Raw genomic sequence first — 20678 nt, 5'->3', positions numbered from 1 at the left:
GATTTCATTGTCGCGGCCAAGATTGACGAGATTAAGACATCTGACCTTGTCCTAAAAAAAGAGTCTGGGCATAGTTGGATTTTCCTTGAAAGCTTTCCTGAAGGAACCTGAGAGACCGGTCTGTTAATAAGTTGGTGTTTCAGAATCCAACAACAGTCTACAGAGGCCTCATTTTCCCACAAATTTCCCACAATTTTATGATTTTCTTAATCCCTCTACGTTCACTTCTTCTGATAAACAATCAATTAAGTTCCAATCTGCAAAACTACCTTCCATTTGTGTTTCTAACTAAGATAATGTAATGTTTGCTAGAAAACCTGTGAACTTCTGTGACATATCTTCACAGACAAAAATCAAAATTAAGGATGTCAGCGGGAAAAAAAAATAAAATTCAAAATCAGTACTTTACTAATAGCTGATTAGTACTTTAGTTCTACACAATTCCAATCTTACACGGCAAAATCAAGGGCACAGACCTGACTTCCAAACTGTTCCTGTGGCAAAATCAGGGATCCATATCCAAACTTCTCCAATATTTTTGAAAAACCATATTTGGGTTTCTAGTATCAAACTACTGTAACGTACAAGGCAACAACATCTCCTAAGTTCAAAACTTTGAGGAAAGAGAACCTGACAGACAAAAATGGTTGTCTAGTATCAAACTACTGTAAAGTACAAGGCAACAACATCTCCTAAGTTCAAAACTTTGAGGAAAGAGAACCTGACAGACAAAAATGGTTGCAGCAGCTGCTGCTGCTACAGATAATCCACTAACATGCTCACTATTTCCTAGCAAAGGTCCCAAATTGATTCAACCCAACGTTTTTCTTACCTTCACTCTCTGTTTTCTTTCTCATCCGACTCGGTGTTTTCTTGCATTTCAAGTCTTACAGCAACTGGTGTGCTGCAATGGACAGAGGTAGTTTAGTTTCCCTACCAGAAAGCTTCTGCACCTTTGTTTCTCTGATTTGAAGGCACACATAACGACAATGTCTGCATTGTCAGGGTTGCCAGTATTACACGTTCAGTCAGTCAGAACTTTCGGTGCTGATGCGATTAGCAACACTATGTGTGCACTTATGAAGTTCGACAAAATGCTTATTAAGTTAGCAAATTATGTAGGGAGTGAACTTTGTACTGATTCTCTATGTTGCAGAGGCAATGTACCAGAAAGGCTGATGCTTTGACAGTTACAGCTACATTTGAGCTGAAACCTCCTCCATATCCCATGGTAAGATTTGAAACAAAGCAATATCTTTTTCCAGGAAATTAAGTTACTTGGCAATGCGTGAAATAACGGGCTTGGGTTTCTTACATGTGACAGGATGATTTAGAGCCGCATATGAGCAAGAACACATTTGAGTATCACCGGGGAAAGCATCACAGGGCTTATGTGGATAACTTAAACAAGCAAATTGACGGAACAGAACGAGATGACATGTCCTTAGATGATGTTGTGCTCGTTACATATAACAAGGGTAGTCCACTTCCTGCTTTCAACAATGCTGCACAGGTATAATAAAGTATCCTATGCATACAAGTTTACATTTTTGGAGTCGTACATTTTTGTTTTCCTAAGCGTTGTTTTGTTTTTTCATGTTTTTTAAATCTGGATAGGCATGGAACCATGAATTCTTTTTGGAATCCATGAAACCGGGAGGTGGAGGAAAGGCATCAGGGGAACTTCTTCAATTGATTGAAAGAGATTTTGGTTCTTTTGATATATTTGTGCAAGAGTTCAAGTCGGCTGCAGCTGCTCAGTTTGGTTCTGGATGGGCTTGGCTTGTTTGTTAGCGATCTTTCCCTTTGCCAACGACTGCATTTCCTTCTTTTGATTCTCTTGAATTATAATAATTTGCTTGCATGTACTAGTGAAAATAAGAGTAATATATCGTGTCTGCTGTTCTCTCTGGACAAGGAAAATAGACTTAGATGCTGGAAATGCTGTAAATCCTCGTCCATAGGAGGAGGATAAAAAGCTTGTAGTGGTCAAGAGTCCCAGTGCAGTAAAACCCCCATGTTTGATGCCTCGGTTTCCTGATTTTGTTTCATTTGCAGAAAAATAAGATGATATCGATCATGTAAAAGGAAATATTGCCAGATTCGGTGTAATAAATCACTAGTTAAAGTTTGCTTTCCATCTTAAAAGTGTTTCCCCTGTTTATTGGACTCATCATTAAAGCACCTGATTAATGATTATGTATTGTTTCTTCACGTAGAATCGACGACCTGATTACACATCAACTTCCATGGAGAAGCTTGTGTCATGGGATGTAGTTAGTGCGAGACTAGAAGTTGCAAAGGCTCGAGCTGCCGAGAGAGAAATAGAAGAAGCAAGAAAGAGAAAGGAGGAACTTTATAGACGAAAAAAACCTGCCGAGGTTTTCGTGGATGGGATAGATGATGATTCTGAGACTGATTACTTTAGAATGTTTTGCAGTTAAAATATGCAGAAAGTTTCGAGGCTCTGCACATCCTTCATTTTTTCTTTGAAGGTGATATGGAGGTCAGCTTCAGCAGGACAGACTACAAACTTGTTCCATGAATATCCAGGCACCGGCAGGGGAAACAAGGACGTATATAATTCAAGCAGTGTTATTCATTCTCAAGTTACAGCTCTGCTAGGCAGTTCCTATCCATCCAAGAACACCTACAGAGAATGTTGAATTTCATCAAGTAATGGAACTTGGAGAGTCACAGAGATGATATATCTTATCCATCAAGTGCTCCAAGAATAATTTTCCAGTAATATCAACTTTGGGGCTAAGGACTTGGGTAACCGCCAGACCTGAGAATCTGTGTTCATGATCTTCTGTTCCCCCCATTTGAGTCATGGAAGGGTGCTTCAACACGCGTAGATGGTTTTGAACTCTAGAATCGCCGTCGCCGTGGCCACTTGCTTTCTCCTTGTGATGCCGCCGACAGTCCACATATCTGAACAATTCAACATCGAATAATCAATTCATCTAGAAGTGCATGAATGGATCTTTTTTCTGATTGATGGAAAATCTATGAAATGATCCTATAAAGCACAACTTGCCTTCGCTTTGGTTTCAATGCTAAAAAAATGAAGTAAAAAAAATAAATCTTTATTATTGAGATTTAACAAACAGTGAGATTGAACAAGTTTCATCAAACTTAAAGATTTTTAATACATCTTTTTTTTTTTTATTATTATTATTATTATTATTATTAAAAAGATGTAATGCTACTAAAACATTATATCATTATTTTAAAGAAGATTGATTCTTTCTTTAATATGATATTATGGATTGTTTTATAAATAATTATTTATTAACACGATACATAAGATTTTTAAAATCAATTGCTCATTAATGTTAGATGACAATAAAATATATTTTTTTTTTTTTTAAAGTTTTTTAATATAATTTTCTTGAATTAATTATTTTTTCATCTTTTTCATATCATATAGTTGCGTAAAAATAATCCATTCAAGACTTTTTTAATTGAAGTTTTCTTTCATAATCATAATAAGTTTTTGGTTTAAAAACAATGATTCTCATTTTAAAAAAAAAAGCATGTTTTTTGTTAAAATAAAAAAAAATTATGAATCAAAATTTAAATTTTTTTTCTTTTTAATTAATATTGTTATAGTTTTTTTTCTTATTCTTGTTGCTTTTTATTCAATAAACTATGTTTTCTTAAAAAATTATTATTTTATTAACAAAAAAAATTACATAAATAAAAAAATATAATTTTAACGTAAAAAAATATGTTCTTCCTTCATAATCTTATTTGTTGCCTTTCTTTTCCAGATATTTATTTTTATTATTATATAATTAAATAAAAATATATTTTAAAAATAGTTATTAAATTCAATCAGACCAACGACTTGAATTACAAGTTGGGGGTTAATTTGTGATAATCTAAAATTTTATTATTTTAATGTTACAAATAAAAAATAAAACAATTGTCTTAAATTATTGGAAAAAAGTCAAACCGAAATTGAACCACTAAATCTCATGTAAATCCATCGTATTAACATAATCGTAGGCGAGAGGAAAGTTATTATCTTATATCACCATGACAAATCATCAAATAAAGTTGTGTTTAATAATTACTTTAGAAGTTGCCCCTTGGGCAGCCATGATAGTGTCAGGACTGTTTCAACATGTTTTTTTTATTAAATTTTTTTTTAAAAATTTTTTTTAAATTATTTTAATGTACTGATATAAAAATAAATAAAAATATTAAAAATATTATTTTAATATATTTTTAAATTAAAAATACTTTTAAAAATAATCACTATCATACTTGTAAACATCTATTTAAATTATTACAAAAAACTGGATGAACTAGATCTGAGTTCCAAAACCACTATACTAATTTTTTTTTTTTTTTTTTTAATTTAATTTTCATGATTGGGATATTCTTCAACTGTATAATATATAGTACACTTAATTAATTTTATAATCCCTTTATTTATGAATTAATCAACTCATACTATAATATTAAAATCATTTTTTTCCTGATAAAATACTATTAAAACCATTAAAGTATGATGATTACGAAGATAGCAAGTCATTTAAGTATGGCTAACAATTTCATTGTACGAAACACACGTTTCCAACTGTACATGGAAGTCAAAGTTTTCAACCTCACCTTCCACTTCATCTACCCTCCCCGCAAGCCCTTCTCCTCCATCTCACCTTCCAAATCTCTTAAAGGCTTGCTTGACTTTTGTCATCAACATTACATCAATCATAGCTCTATCATTAATCTTTTCTCCTAATTTTTTTGAGTTCTGACATTTCTGTGTCTCTCGGAAACAATAACCACCGTGTACATGTCACTCAACTGTTCAAACTGCAGCAGCCCTATGCAGCTTCCACCAGGAGCCAACTCCATCTGCTGTGCTATCTGCCATGCCACCACCCTCGTAGCTGATTCTCGCTCTGCCCCGCCACCGCTTACTCTATCTTACTCCACCTCAGGCCAAGACCACCATGACCACCCCCACATCATCCTTCTCAGGTGGTTCCATCACCATACAATCATGCACCTCCTGGTCCACCACCCGCTGTCCATGGCACAAAGCGTGCTGTTATTTGTGGGGTGTCTTATAAGAATACTAAGAATGAACTCAAAGGGAGCATTAATGATGTTGTGTGCATGAAGTATTTGTTGGTTAATAGGTTCAACTTCCCTGAATCCTCCATCATCGTGCTCACTGGTAAGAATTTTCCGAAATTTATTTCCATTCCTTGATAGTTTGATTTATAATGTCTTGGTAATTGATTAATTATTAATTAACTCTGTTTTAATATAGTATCTTGGAATGTTTTATTTCTTGAAATTATCGGTTCCCTCGCAAATGGCATATAATGGATTCACATCATTTACATTAATTTTCTTTCCAAATTATTGACTTTTCTGGATTTCACTTTCTTGGTGTTTGTCTTGATAGCTTAATTTCAGTTATTTTGGATTGTTTTAGCATATCATAAACTTCCAAATATATGCATATGACTCCCATTGTTCATTTTGCTAGCAGTGCTAATCCTGTGTAGCTAAAGCAATTGTGATAATAATCCTGACCAATGCGTCCAGTGCTTAAGGAACATGGAGTTTTTTGTGATTATATCACCATTCATGATGACTAATAATCAATTTGCAGAGGAAGAAACCGATCCTTTTAGGCGGCCAACGAAATCCAACATGAGACTGGCATTGTCATGGCTCGTGCAAGGATGTCAGCCTGGAGATTCATTAGTGTTTCATTTTTTCCGGTCATGGTTCGCAGAAGAAGGATCAAAATGGAGATGAGTTGGATGGTTACGATGAAACACTTTGTCCAACGGACTTTGAAACTCAAGGAATGATCGTTGATGATGAGATCAATGAAATAATTGTCAAGCCTCTTTCCCATGGTGTTAAGCTCCATGCCATCATTGATGCTTGCCATAGCGGCACCGTGTTGGATTTACCGTTTCTCTGCAGAATGGACAGGTTTGTATTTTCCCGTTCTTTTCTCACTAAAAATGGAGGGTAACCTTGTGGTGGAGAACTACAGGCATAAATCCTTGTCACATTTTTGTACTTTTCTTGCTCATGAATGCTTACATCATTGAAAGCAGGAGTGGGAAGTATGTTTGGGAAGATCATCGTCCTCGATCAGGAGAATGGAAAGGAACAAGCGGTGGGGAAGCGATTTCCTTCAGTAGCTGCGACGATGATCAAACCTCCGCGGACACCTCGGTACTTCCCTAAACATATCGAACTTTATAATCTAGAAATCAAGAACGGATTTTCCAATTCGCAGCTGAAATTCACTTATTCAATCCGAATCCATATGGACAGGCTCTATCAAAGATCACTTCAACAGGTGCGATGACTTACTCATTCATCCTAGCCATCGAGCTCGGACATGCAACTACATACGGCAGCTTGCTAAATGCAATGCGGTCTACCATCCGTGATAAGACCAATGAGCTTCGTGGTGGTGTTATAACATCACTTATCTCAATGTTCTTAACAGGGCGGACTTTCAGTGGAGAGGTCACACAGGTATGCTTTTTCATCATTAATCTTGTCGCCGCCGTTTGTATTCTGCACATATCACCATTGCAAAAGCTGTGGTGACATAAATGTTATGATCTTCTTTGTTTGAATGTGCTCATGCATCATTTTCATTATTTAATCTCCATTTTCTTAGGAAAAGATAGACATGGGGATATATTGCTGACTGGTGATGTTAAGATTTCTCTGCAGGAACCACAGTTAACTGCTACTGAACCATTTGATGTGTATTCAAAACCTTTCTCCTTGTAACGAGAGAAGAAATCGCCATGAAACCATCTGATACGTTTGAGGGGGTCAACTGTACAGTCCCTGAGTAAACACCAATTCCCTTAATTAGTTTTATGCAAGAGATCGAGGACCTATTTTGACCCAGGAGGAAGGAACAAGCTCACTCTCTCTCTTTCGGGAAGATGTTAGGTTGAAAGAGATGAAGGTAAGTGAATGGCTGAGATCTTTTCAGTGAAGAGGAGGACCACGTGGACGGTGGATGTTTTCTGAGCAATGAAGGATTGACACATGTAGTAACCAATGTCAGTTCAATGCTGTTTTGACTCTTTTGAGGGAAGACTAAAAATCAAATCCATTTTAAAATTCAAATGAATTAGTTATTGCTATTTAAGACATAAGGGAAAAGTAATCTCCATATTAAATTTATCTTTCGACTACTTGGTTTCGTGTTTGAAAGTTAGGGTACTTTTAATTATTATTTTTTAAATTTATTTTATTATAAATATATTAAAATATTTTTTTTATTTTTTAAAAAATATTTTTATTATTACCACATCAAAAAAATTTAAAAATACAAAAAATAATAATTTAATACCAAAATATTCTTCAATTTTTATAAAAACACTTTCCAACCTAACCTTTCTAAAAAACTTATTTCCTTTTAATTGAGTCCAATTTTCTTTGTAATTCATTCACTCCCACTTCAATAAAAGCTTCTAATTTTCTCCATATTTGATTTTGTATTGATTATAAAATAGTATATGTATAGCATATGAATCGTTTTTTATGAAGAGAAGATGTTAAAATGTAATATTGCTATGATAATTTTAATAAGAAAAAATATCTCTGACGTGTATATTAATATAAGATAAATATCACTTATACAAACATTAATATAATAGAAATATTGTATTTTTCTTGAGATTTTTTATATATTATTCTTTATATAATATTGATATTGATAGAAATGTAATAAGCTTTTAAAGACCTTGTGTATATTATCTTCCATATAATATTAATATCGATAGATATTGAACATGTCTTTATATGATTTTTATACATCTAAATATGTATTTGGGAGTTGGGCATTTTTTTGTTTAGGATGAGCTGATAAAAATTAGGTTAGGCTCTTTTCCTTAACTAAGCTCATGACATTGAATTCTTTTCTGAGCTCATGAAAGTTTATCTTTTTTACTAGGTTGAGTTTATGATATTGTAAGCTTTTTCAAAGTATAGCTCATTAAAATTGAGTTCTTATCCAAAACTTGGGCTATAAGAACCGGTTTTTTGAGAGAGAAATCGTAGCACTTTAACAAGAGAGTGAAAAGAATGATAGACGTTGAGGTGAAGGGTGATGGTATTTTCCCTCCAAAAACCCAAACTGTTTTGACCATTAAAGGTTAGTGTGAGGTGTTCTGTTGGTTAAAGGTGCCTGTTGCTGGAGTCGGGTCGGGTTAAGGTTGTTTAACTAAACAGGTTATTTGGACCGATGCTGACCCATTCTTTTATTTTGGGCATACCTCGTAAAAGTCTCCAACCTTTGAGGTTAGTCTATTAGGTTTCCAGTCTTTTTTTTTTTTTTTAATCTCAATTAGATTTTTAATATATATATATAAAACTCATGGAATGAACACTTTGCAGCCGATATTATTCACCTTCTTGTAAATATTGTGGATGATACTGTTTATTTTTTAACAATTTATTTTGATTTTCAAAGTTTTATTTTAGATAATTTAATCTTAAATTAAAGACCAATTACTTTTAATTTCTTAGTCAATGATGGAATTGAAAGAATAAAGATAAAAAAAAAAAAAAAAAAAAACATCATACATGGAAGGCATGCCAGGAATTTTAAAAAATATACAATTTGATCCTCTAACTTTAAAAATAATATAAATTATATAATTTCAGTGCTCAATTTTTTTTTCAAATTCAATTTTGGTTAAAAAATATATTTTTATTATTTTTTAATCCCTAATTAAGAGAATGAAGAAAGAGGTCATCAGATTCTAGTGGTAGAGAAAGAGAAATATTGTTGATATCGATTTAGACCATCAAAATAGTTGATGTTTGTGTCAAATAATTTTATTTGACAAAAAAGTTCATGTTATATGTTTTTTTTTTTTTTTTGTTATCTTTAAACATATAAATTTATAAAGATGATGACAAAAAGCTAAATGTTCACAGTGAAATTTAGAAGAAATACCTAAACCCAAATATAATAACAGTATAAACCAAACTCTTCAAAATAACTTCCTTGGAAGTACCAACTCCTTCAATGGGAACTGAATATGAGATATTGGAGAAAACCAGAGAGAAAGCACCGTTCATTTCAAACATCAATCTCTTTGGTTTCCTCCAATTCTCACATCCACATTACATCAATTTCCAAGCATTTTGCACTGCAGATATCATGTATGAATGCCATGCATAAATATACTGGAAAAGAAACTAGAAAATGAAATTATGATACATGAATGACAAGCTGAACATGAGGTATTGGAGAAAATTAAGCAAAAAAAAACACTCAAAGTTTCGTTTTGTTTGATTCCCTCCAATCCTCTCACATAAAACTCTGCATAACAGTTTTAGTCATTTGATCTGAAGAAAGGTTTCAGAGAAAATCTGGACATGAAATATTGGAGGAAACTAAACAGGAAGCAGCAAGAAAGAAAGGAGTGCCACCTCTTTAGTTCCCTCCAATCTTCACATACACTCTTGACTGCAATAAGCTTCAACCTCCCCTCCTATGGCGAATGTTGTGTCGATGCAGCCACTAGGTATTTATAGACTGTCGAAAGAGCGATGTAGAACCACTGCACTTCACAATTTTCATGCAAAGAACCAGCCAGGATTTGCATGATCATAAACAGTTACAATTGGTCTCGGTTAGGACCACAATATCTTAGAATATCAAGCAGTAAGATGTGCGTGCCTGTTGTACAAATAACAAAGTTCAACTCGGTTTTATTTGAAATAGGCAGAGTTAAAGCATGCAAGAGTCCAAATTTACAAAACATAGCCAAAATTATCCAAAGTATTTTTTCATTTTTAAAATATATCTAAATAATATTTTTAAAATATATATTTTAATATTAGCACATCCAAACAATTTAAAAACATCAAAAGAAAATAATTAATTTTTTTTTTTACAAAAACACTTTCCAACGCAAAAAATAAATAAGATATAAATACCAAAAAGTGCTAATCAAACTGTATGCATTGCGTGCATTACTCTTAAGAAATATTCAAATGAATGCATTGCATGTGCATCTACATTTCTGTTTCATTCAAAACCAAAAGATATATAGATAGAGATTAATTCATAAGAAAGAAAAGGTTGCTTGTGATGGGTGATGACAAATAAAGGAGGTAATTATTTTCTGATAATGGATTTAAAGAATAATCATAATGCTTTACTTATTTACAGTTGACTCGAATAATCACCTGTAGTAACCATACAAAACTTATAGAATATGTACAAAGATTGTATACTATCATAAGAAATTAGACTATATATCAAGTTACTAGGAGGCTGATGATGTATCAGACAAGTGCATGCTCCTATCTGACCAATTTGAGACAACTGGGTTGCCTGAAGCATCCAGATCAATGAAAGCTGTGTCACCAGGCTTGTACTGTCCTGCAAGGAATGCTTCACTCAAGGGGTTTTCGATTACTTGAGTAACTGCTCTCCTAAGAGGCCGGGCGCCGTAAAACTTGTCATAGCCTTGCTGGCATATAAGATCTTTGATCGACTCTGACACCTCTAACCCAATTCCAAGAGAAATCAGCCTTTCTTTCACCTCTTGCAGCATAAGATTCAAAATCTGGAGCATCTGAAATAAAAGGATGATGTAAGAACTATTTTTTAAGTTTGATGTTGTTAATGCTGCGTTGCGAAGTTAGAATTTCAAGTTCAAACTTGTAAAAACCGAGTACATGCATGATCACACATGCACCAACGAGGAACGAAGAAAAGAAGAAAGAGATCAAGGACTTGTAAGAAGTCACCGAGGATACAAGTCAGGGCCTCCTTATCTAATAAAACATGGCTGAAGCCTTCCAACCGCTAAAGTCACTGGTGTTCATGGGGAAAAGAAAAAGGGAAAAAAGTGGTTGACAAACCTGAGCCTTTTCAAGGGGATGGAATACCACAACTTCGTCTATTCTGTTGAGCAACTCTGGACGAAAATATCCCTTGAGTTCTTCCATTATCAATGATTGCATTGCAGCATACGAAGAATTCTCATTATCTTCAATCATGAAACCAATGGAGGCTCGTCCACCCTTTGCAATGGCAGCAGAACCAACATTTGATGTCATTACTACCAATGCATTCTTAAAAGATACTCTCCTTCCCTGTAAAACCCAATCTCTCTATGATAAGCGACTCAATAGAGGTACCGACTAAGAAAAAAATGAGCAGAAAATTTGGCTAATGTGAAGTCTTCAATTGATGGAACTATATTTTGTCTTGTTTCACACTCAAGATAAAAGGCGATGCCAACTTCTTTATCAAAATGAAAATTTAAAAAATGTGAGACAGATGTGCTACATTTAGTACCAACCTGAGAATCTGTAAGATGGCCATCTTCAAATAATTGAAGCAGAATGTTGAATATATCTGGATGGGCTTTCTCTATTTCATCAAGCAAAACAACAGTGAAAGGCTGTTTTCTAATAGATTCTGTCAGAATGCCCCCCTTGCCATAACCAACATAACCTGGAGGAGCTCCTATTAACTTGCTCACAGTGTGTCGTTCCATATACTCACTCATATCTAATCTAAGCATGGCTGACTCCTGCAACAATAATGTTAGGCAAGAAGCAGAGGCGAATCAGAATTTTGAACTTAAGAAATCAGGATTCTAGATCACTCTTTAAAAGACAGTAATCATGTCAGAGTAGTCAATTTACCCCCAAGTAACCAATTTACCCCCAAGTAACGTACAACTCCCCAAAATATTCAGATTTGCTTTTGTCCATTGCATTTGTTATCGACTCTAGTCATTACGTAACAAGCCAGCAAAGTTTGATTTCTTATATGCTATAGTTATATCTAAGAGCCTTAATATTTTAGAGAACATGCTACTTTCTTTCAACTGTTAATAGCTGAGAAACCCTGCATTGTTGTTGTATCAAAATAGTCAAATTGTATAAAGAATAACCAAAACATCTTGTGTAATATAGTTTGAGGCCTTACGGATCCAAAATAATTTTGAGCCAAAGCTTTTGTTAGTTCAGTCTTGCCGACCCCGGTTGGGCCGCAAAACAGCATTGCTGCTATGGGCCTATCAGGATCCTTCAAGCCAACACGGGATCTCTTAACAGCTCGAGATATTGCAGCAACAGCCTCATCTTGACCAATCACTCGTTTCCTGAGCTCCTCTTCAAGGCCCACCAGAAACTTTCTTTCATCAGCAGTCAGCTGCTGAACTGGTATACCTGACCAGAGGGAAGCAACGGCTGCTATATCATCAGGCCCCACCACAGCAGGTCTGAAAAGAATCACAGCTAAAAATTCAGTTAAATCAGGAGTGAGTGCTTGATAAAATGCAGGCCTGCTGCTTTTATCACTCCAGAAGAACTTTAGAGGAAAACAACATACTCATCATCATTTGATGCGGGAGGTAAAGAAGATTCTATAGTGATTTCTCCACTGCCATCCATGCTGGATAAACTGCAATCATCTGCCAATCTACTTGCTAGAACCTGTTAATATAGTTGTCTTAGATATAAGACTACTGGCAGTGTTATCAACAGATCAAGAATTATGTAATTGTACCATGGTAACCATATGAACAATATCATTACCACTTCATGCATAGCCTGAACAGTTCTGATTTCTTGCCAATAATCATCTGGTGTCTTTGAAAGTATAAAGGTTTGCTGTTCTTTCTTCCTTCTATAGGCCTCCATTCGAGCTCTACTTCCTGCCTCATCAATGAGATCAATTGCTTTATCTGGAAGATACCTGTCAGCAATATACCTTGCTGACAGGTGCACTGCAGCATTTATGGCTTCCGGCGTGAATCTGCAGTTGTGATGGGCCTCATATCTTTGACGCAGACCCAACAATATCCTAATTGCATCCTCCTACATATTTTTATATGAATTTCAAATAAGACATGGAAAACAAAAGGCATCTTTCATAAAAATAAATGACAGTACATATTTGAAGCCAACCTGGCTTGGCTCATTAATCAAAACAGGCTGGAATCTCCTTGCTAATGCTTTATCAATTTCAAAATGTGTTCTGTATTCATCAAGTGTTGTGGACGCAATACACTGCAAGAAATGCATAAATGGTTCAGAAATGAAGGATACAAGTAAATTTCCTCTGAGAACAGAAAATCAAAGAGAGCACTGTTTAGACATACAAAGAGCTTCCTATATGCTGTCTGTTTGCTCAGCTTGAGCAATTAACTCAAACAACAAAATATACAGCGAAGATAAGTTGTTCCATCTTATGGACCCAGGACCACAAAACACAAAGGGGGAGGACAAACTGAAATGAGTCAAATGACACTAAAATGAACTAAAAGAAGTTGATAAATGCACTTGAAAAATGAAGGACTTCTAATAGGTTAGGTGCCATCCCCGTCCTCATTACCGGCTCTGGAATAAATAATGGAGACATTTGCCAGATAATTACAGTGTTTACCAGGAAAAGCTATGACTGTAAGAGACAAGGAAACTCAGGAGAGTTAATAATGCTTAAACTCATCTTGTAATAAGGAGCACTGACAATAATGATTTGCCTGCTAGATCATTTTACTAAACTAAATAAAACTTTTAAATGTATGACTTTCAGGTAAATAAATCCGCTTTCTGGTCAGTGCTCAACAATTTCCCAGGGCAATGTTTAAAATTTTTACCCGCATGCCACTCTACTGCCTTCCTCTATCCATTTTAGCATATTCTGCTTGTTTCAAATCACTCCTTGAAACTTTCATAGGAGAAATTTAGCATCTAGGACAAACATTTCCATGGTATGTTCAGATATTTGGTATGCATTCACATAATCATATAATATGAGACATCACCTGTAATTCACCCCTCCCAAGAGATGGCTTCAATAAATTAGCAATGTCAATGCCAGATCCCTTGTTTCCTCGTCCAACAGTGCCAGTCCCAACAAGCGTATGCACTTCATCAATAAAAAGAATGACATCACCTGCAAGCACACATATCATGTCTGAGCAACAATAGCATCACTCTCTTCCTATATGTAATTCAAAATGGAGCCACCTTCTTTCTGAATCTCTTTTATTAATGTAGTAACACGTGCCTCTAGTTCTCCCCTTTCCTTTGCACCAGCAATTAACAGGCCAACATCCAAGGACATTACACGCTTTTCCTGTGCATAAAACAAGAAGCTAAGTAGGTTTGCAAAACAAAGCTTTCTTGTCATAAGCAAAAAAAAAATGTCTGGATGTAAGTACACCATTAAAAGAACCATAGGAACAACAATTAGATCAGAAGAAAGATACCAAAAGAAACACAGGAATGTCAGCCTGTGCAATTTTAATAGCTAATCCTTCAGCTATGGCTGTCTTTCCAACTCCACTTTCACCAAGAAGGATGGGGTTATTTTTTGTTCTGCGGCAAAGTATCTGGACAATTCTTTCAATTTCGGAGTGCCGCCCAATAACTGGATCAATGTGTCCTTCACTTGCACGGGCAGTAAGATCCACACAGAATTGGGCCAATGCACTTTTCTCTGGCAAACATAAACAAATTGTAAACCATTCCGCTCAATGCATCAGTTATAGCAATTAAAAAAACTACAAAATTATTCTAAGAAACCAGAATTCTTACCTCTTGTTTTCTCATAGGATCTTAAAGCAGCAGCTCTCTTGGAAACAGATTTCCCATGTTTGCCTTTTGATTCCACAGATGGTTCTCTTCCATCTTTCACAAGCTCCCCTTGAAGTTTGGTTATTGCTATAGCAGCTAAGCCATCACCATCTACCCCGAATCTGAAATCACATTCAATTATGCCCATCAAGAAAACCACGTAATGTTCATCAATGCAGGCACTTGACATCATTAAAACATAATAAAGCCAATATGTTCATATCCAACAACATTTTCTCGTAATTAAGTCAAGTTTAGCTTCTTCAGCATTGCTTTCTAAGATTATACATCAGCTTAATCAAGTCAAGTTCAAGAAAAACAAGTTAGCCCATCACTGAATTCAATTATGACTTCAACCAATCAACAAAGAATATTCATTGACAGGAAAAAAAAAAACCTAACCCTCCAATAAATGTACAGAAATGGAAAGACCTTCACAATTAGAACAGCTACCTGTTAAGAACCCGGCCTGCACTTCCATCATCAACTGTGAACAAACCAATGGCTATATGTTCTGGCGCAATAAAAATTATGACCCATGGTCCTTGAATACTCAATAGCAGCCTCAAAAACCCTCTTAGTACTGGCAGAAAAGGGCACATCACTGTGGGAAACACCTCTCTCACCTTTAGAAACTAACTCACTAGCTTCAGCACTATCACTCTCCCTCTGCCAAATACTTTTAACAACTTCACGAGCTTTATCAATCTTGATTCCTGACCCAAGAAACCCATTTGGATCACGATCTTCAATAATTAAACCCAACAAAAGATGCTGCGTAAAAACCATATCTTTGCCTAAAGCTCTTGCTTCTCTCTGAGAAAAAACCACAGCTTTTATTGCTCTCTCTGTAAACCTCTCAAAAACAGCCGAAACTTGAAGAATTCTTCGTTTTTTGCTGGAATTAAAACGTTTTAACAAAAGGGCCTTCCTGTTTTGTTGTTTTTGTGAGATTGAAATACCAAAACAAGAAGAAAAAGGAGAAGATATTGTGTTATAGTTGTTAGAGTGAAAGACGAAGCTAGAATCTTTTGGTTTTCGAAGTGAATAAAAATCCAATCTTGAATGAACTGATAAAGGAGATGATGAAGACAGTAACACTTCCATTTTTTCAGGTCTCAAGAAATGATTTCTTGATTGACTGTTTAACAGCTTCTGTTTGAGGTTTTTGGTGACAATAAATACAATATCTTGATTGAGCCCAGACAAGAAAGAGCTTCTTTTTCAACTATGGTATCTGTTAAATCTTGATTGAAGAGACAAAGGGGAGCATGGAAGAGAGAAAGGAGAAAGGAAGGAATGGAAATAGAAGGGGAATTTGAAGGAAGGAAGGGTTGGTTGACACGTCAAGCCACCACAGCCCCCCTTTTCACGTTTTTCTTTTTTGATTTTCTATTGTTGAACATAATACTGTTTTCTTATGTCAAAAAGTCTACTTTACCGTGCCAAACCCCCGGTTGCCAGCGGAAGCATAGATATTGAGAGAGCCATGAACCAGTTTCGATCGATGGTGTCAGTTTCAATCCCCTTTTGTGTCTGAGAAAGAAAGTTGAGTACATGTATCTGCTTAGGCATACAGCAACTTGTCGGTTGACTTTAGGGAAATCTTTTTATCAATGAGATGTTTTTTTCATTTTCTGGAGCAGTCTAGAGAAGAAGACATAAGATTTTACTGGTTAATTTTCATGTTATTGACTTTACAAATAGATTGTAGCTCTAGAGTCATCAGTTCGTGTAAAAATATATGTTATTAAACTTTACATGCCATAATAAATCAATCTACTAACTTATTGATTTTGATATTTTGAATTAATTATGTGAGAGTTTAACAGAATGAATTTAATTCAGAATTTAATTTTAATATTTTATAAAAAAAATCATCATAAAATAATTTAAATTAAAAAAAAAAAACCGTTCAATTTGTAACCTGAATCTATCTTAGATTAGGTTTAATAATTTTGGTGAAAATGAATTTAAGGATAGTTTTTAATTAATTTTAAAAGATTATTCTATGATAAAAACGTATATTCTTCTTCTTCTTTTTATTATTATGATTATTTAAGTTTGAATATTGAGAACACAGTCAGTGAATTTACTTTTTTAAAATATATTAAACTGATAAAATAAATATGCTTCAAACATTATTTTAAGAAAAAAGATTTAATTTTTATTAACAAAATTGAGAATAAACCTGGTATTCTCGAATAAATTATCTATTTGGTTCACACGTGTGGCAGAAAGAAGAGGAAATTTCTTCGAAATGGAACTTTCTCCAAGTGGGGCAAGTTCAAACCCGAGGAGGAGAAAATTGAATTGATTTGGAAAAGCAATTAAAGAGGGTATCATAATCAAAGTGAAGTCTTCAATAATTGGAAGAAAAAAAATCATTTGCCTGTCCAAGCTTCGGTAGCGGTTACACATGCCATTTGATGGCGAAGCATGTGCAAAAATTCTGTTAACCACTCCCTTTATTTATTATTTAAAAACAGAGGCTTTGATGACAAGCTGTTAAAGGACAGCAGTCTTCCAAATTGCTTTATACACTGAATGATCACGAACCAGGAACCAGACAGCCATCTTTTGAAACGAATCTTCAATGTTTGTTGGAATGAGATTCTATCCTTCGGTTGTCTTGCTCTCCGTGTTCATTCTCTAGCAAAAAATCAGGAGTCTTGCCAAAACACTTCCAGAGTCAGCTTCTAGTTCCAATAACTGGGGGCAGTAAGGTTCCAGAATCCACTGTTCACCAGTAGTCCTTACATGAGCAGGTACCTCCCTGGAAGTGATGGAACCGATTTGCATCTCTGACAATGATCTTTCGTTGATAAATGTGTGAAATATACTTAAACGCTGAATGGCAGTCATTGCAAACACGAAGATTTTTTGTTACTCGAATTACGATTCCAGGTTCTATCTTCAGAACACCAAAAGCTACAGCTAGCTTCTCGCTGTGATAGTTTAGCATACGCTCCTTGTCTTCCTCTTCGACATCATGGAGAGCACATGATAGGTCTGGTACATACCCAGCCATCTTCATCTCGATTGCTAGGCTTTCCATTTTTTTGTAAACTTCGTGCCTATATGGATTTTCTTGGTCAGCTGTTTGGAACCCAAGAATATCGTCACCATACTCGATCATACTAAAGGCTGCAGGTTTCTTTAATCCTTTATTCTTCATATCTTGCCTCAACTTCCAAACTTCTTTCCATTTGTTTGATGCTGCATATATGTTAGACATTAGCACATAGTATCCTGTATGGTTTGGCTCAAGCTGGAGTAGATTATTGGCTGCAGTTTTCCCTAATTCCATGTTCCCATGGATTTTGCAAGCTAGCAGTAGAGCACCCCATACTCCATCACTCGGAGGTGATGGCATTTCCTTAATCAGATCAAATGCTTCCTGCAAGAGCCCAGCTCGGCCAAGCATATCAACCACACAAGCATGGTGTTTATCCTCCAGTGTCACAGATAGCCTTTTCATTTCTGCAAAACATTTCCTACCTTCATCAATGAGGCCTGCATGGCTGCAAGCAGAAAGAATTGAAGTGAAAGTGAAATGGTTTGGCTCAACACCTTCCTCCTGCATTCTTGAAAAGAGTTCTAGTGCTTCTTTACCATGTCCATGCATGCCATACCCTGAAATCAATACATTCCAAGAACCAGCATTCCGTTCAGTGGGGGGAATGCCATTGAACCAATCCACCGCCTTTTCCAAGTCTCCACACTTGGCATACATGTCCATCAGAGCATTTGAAAGATTTGTGTCAATTTCCATTCTGCTATCGACGATAAAATCATGGAATTTCCTTCCAAGATGTCGAAAACCCAAATAAGCGCAAGCTGAAACCATGATCAATGCCGTAACAGGAGTAGGCTGACAATCAGAATCACGCATCTCATCATACAGCAACAGAGCTTCAGTGGCTTGCCCATTTTGAGTATAACCAGAAAGCATAGAATTCCATGAGATAACATCTCTTTCCATCATCATATCAAAAACCAAACGTGCCTTTTCTGTATTCCCGCATTTTGTATGCATAGCTAAAATTGAGTTACCAATGATGGGGCGGAATCCGGGACCGGTGATGTACTGATCATTGCTCATCGGAGGGGTAAGCACACTGAGACACAATATTTAACGTGGTTCGGCAAATTGCCTACATCCACGGGAGAGGTTCATTTTATTTAGAGATAGAGAAAGAATACAATACATGGAGGAGGATCACATCCACTCAACTCCCATCTCTCATTGCTACATAGGGCAGCAGCTGCTGGTGGCAGCAGGGCTGCTGATGGCAGCCCTTCTCTTTCTTTCTCTCTTCTTCTCTCTACATGTCTCACAACTCTCACACTTTGCTCTCTAAGATCATGCCTCTTTTATAGGCATCAATGGCAGCTCCTCTTGCTCCTTTGTCATCAATGGTGGCTGCCAAACTCATCTCTTCTTCAACAAAGGTGGCTGCCAACTTCTTCTCTTCTTCAACAATGGTGGCTACCAAAGTCAAGGTTGGTGGTTGCCACCAACAAGCCTCCTTCTTTGACAATGTCAACATAATTGGCAATATTCCAACAATCACCCCCTTTGCCATTTATGTGGGCAATTGTCATCTTGCTTCTTCAGCACACGCTTTCTGGAGCGTTCTGAAATGGGCTCTTTTCATGGCTCTCACACCTTCTCTAAGGTGTCTCCGTTTGTCCTTATGCGACGGTCTAAACTAGGGCTCCTATCATGGCTCATAGTTTGGCACATATAATTGGGTAAACATGTGCACCTTCTTCTTCTTCATCTCCATCGACCACCATGATGACCTTTAGATGCCTCCTGATCGGACAATCTCTCTTTAATAATTCACCACTGTCATTTTCGGTCTCGAATCTCAACAATCGGACCATACCATTGCATCTGGAATGATCAAATTAGCTGGAAACATGTCTTGAATCGTCCAAATCGCACTTCAGACGGCTACGATTTGATCAAAACAATTCTGGCCTACTCAACGGCTCAGATTCACTATCAGATCCGGTTGCACGTAGGATCAGCTACACTGGATCCTATCCCTCGGCTCGCGACTCGGCTCGGCTCCAACTCAGCTCGGCTCCACTCGGCTCAGCTTGGCTCGGCTCGCGGCTGATGACATGGCAGGTGGGTCCTGCTATGCTGACATGTTAGTTGACTAGTCAATTGACTTGCTGACTGTGTATGTGATGTCATCCTTGCATCATGATGACGTCATCCTTTGCATGACACTGTTCATGATACGTCACTGTTCATGTCTACTGTTCACATGGGTCGGGTCAACTCATCCGGGTGAAGAAGACGCGTGGGGCGCGTTGGAGCGCGTTGGTAGACGCCTTGCCGGAGAGTGATGGAGAGTGCGGCCATGTCCGACGTTCGATTTTGACGCCGTTTTCACCAGTGGCTTCGTATCGTCCTCCTCTACACGGTGGGATGGTCAAAACACAATTTTGACAACTTTCATTTTTGAGCAAAGATCAAACACCACTTTAAACCAAAAAGCTCTGATACCATTTGTTGGTGGGAGGAACCACTGGTGGTGGCTTTGAGACACTCAGAGGGGATAAAACACACTGTTTTATTACACAAACCCGAAGCTTACAAATACAACACAAAAGCTTAACAATTACACGCCCTCTCTCTCTCTCTATTCTCTTACTAGTGTTTCTCTCAATTCTCTCCACACATATAACATAAGCTGGGCACTCTATTTATACACGAAATCAAAACAAGAAAATTCAACCTTCAAGTGTGAAGGCGGCTGGCGGCTGTGGCAGCTGTGGGGGCGGCTGGCGGCTGCGGCTGGTGGCTGGCGGCTGGTCGGTTAGTGGCTGGTCGGTGGCAGCTGGTGGTTGCCTTCCTTGACCATCTAGAGGTTGAGTTTAATTCAACAAATCTCCCCTTTAAACTCAATCGAGAGATATCATGCCAAGCATGAACACTTCTCTCTTCAATGCCTTCTCTCTGCTTGTAGACCCTTTTGACACCTATTGCTTTCTTCTTTTCTGGTGGGTCCTTATCTGCATGG

General features: G+C 36.4%; 3 protein-coding genes and 1 pseudogene across 5 annotated transcripts; 2 read left to right on the top strand and 2 right to left on the bottom strand.

The window, feature by feature from the left end:
• On the top strand, window positions 1-2670 carry LOC118044819 (superoxide dismutase [Fe], chloroplastic-like). Of its 3 annotated transcripts, none has more exons than XM_035053303.2 (4): window positions 1-919; window positions 1157-1231; window positions 1325-1513; window positions 1618-2670. In XM_035053303.2, exons 2-4 carry the CDS (start codon window positions 1229-1231, stop codon window positions 1792-1794), a joined length of 369 nt encoding a protein of 122 aa, XP_034909194.1. In that variant the 5' UTR covers window positions 1-919; window positions 1157-1228; the 3' UTR covers window positions 1795-2670. The 3 variants fall into 3 exon arrangements, with proteins under 3 accessions (XP_034909194.1, XP_073269010.1, XP_073269009.1); XM_073412909.1 differs by lacking the exon at window positions 1-919 and having other exon boundaries at window positions 932-1231; window positions 1618-1789; window positions 2220-2667; XM_073412908.1 differs by lacking the exon at window positions 1-919 and having other exon boundaries at window positions 932-1231.
• Window positions 2671-4588: 1918 nt separating this feature from the next.
• LOC118044833 (metacaspase-1-like) lies at window positions 4589-7228 on the top strand (annotated as a pseudogene).
• A 2907-nt stretch (window positions 7229-10135) lies between these two features.
• Window positions 10136-16205, bottom strand: LOC118044671 (chaperone protein ClpD, chloroplastic-like). The gene is given in 13 exon segments (XM_035053090.2): window positions 10136-10610; window positions 10900-11133; window positions 11343-11576; window positions 11978-12272; window positions 12383-12486; window positions 12589-12870; window positions 12961-13062; window positions 13821-13951; window positions 14026-14134; window positions 14268-14497; window positions 14596-14756; window positions 15088-15161; window positions 15163-16205. Coding segments are annotated over 13 exon segments (2847 nt in total). The 5' UTR covers window positions 15742-16205; the 3' UTR covers window positions 10136-10298.
• Window positions 16206-16955: 750 nt separating this feature from the next.
• LOC118044834 (pentatricopeptide repeat-containing protein At4g33990) lies at window positions 16956-18673 on the bottom strand. Its single transcript, XM_035053321.2, has one exon. The coding sequence runs from the start codon at window positions 18671-18673 to the stop codon at window positions 17378-17380; it is 1296 nt and encodes a 431-aa protein (XP_034909212.2). The 3' UTR covers window positions 16956-17377.
• Window positions 18674-20678: the final 2005 nt, after the last annotated feature.

This window comes from Populus alba, chromosome 12 (assembly GCF_005239225.2).
Source record: "Populus alba chromosome 12, ASM523922v2, whole genome shotgun sequence".
Lineage (NCBI taxonomy): Eukaryota > Viridiplantae > Streptophyta > Magnoliopsida > Malpighiales > Salicaceae > Populus > Populus alba.
This window is presented reverse-complemented; position numbering and strand designations above follow the sequence as displayed.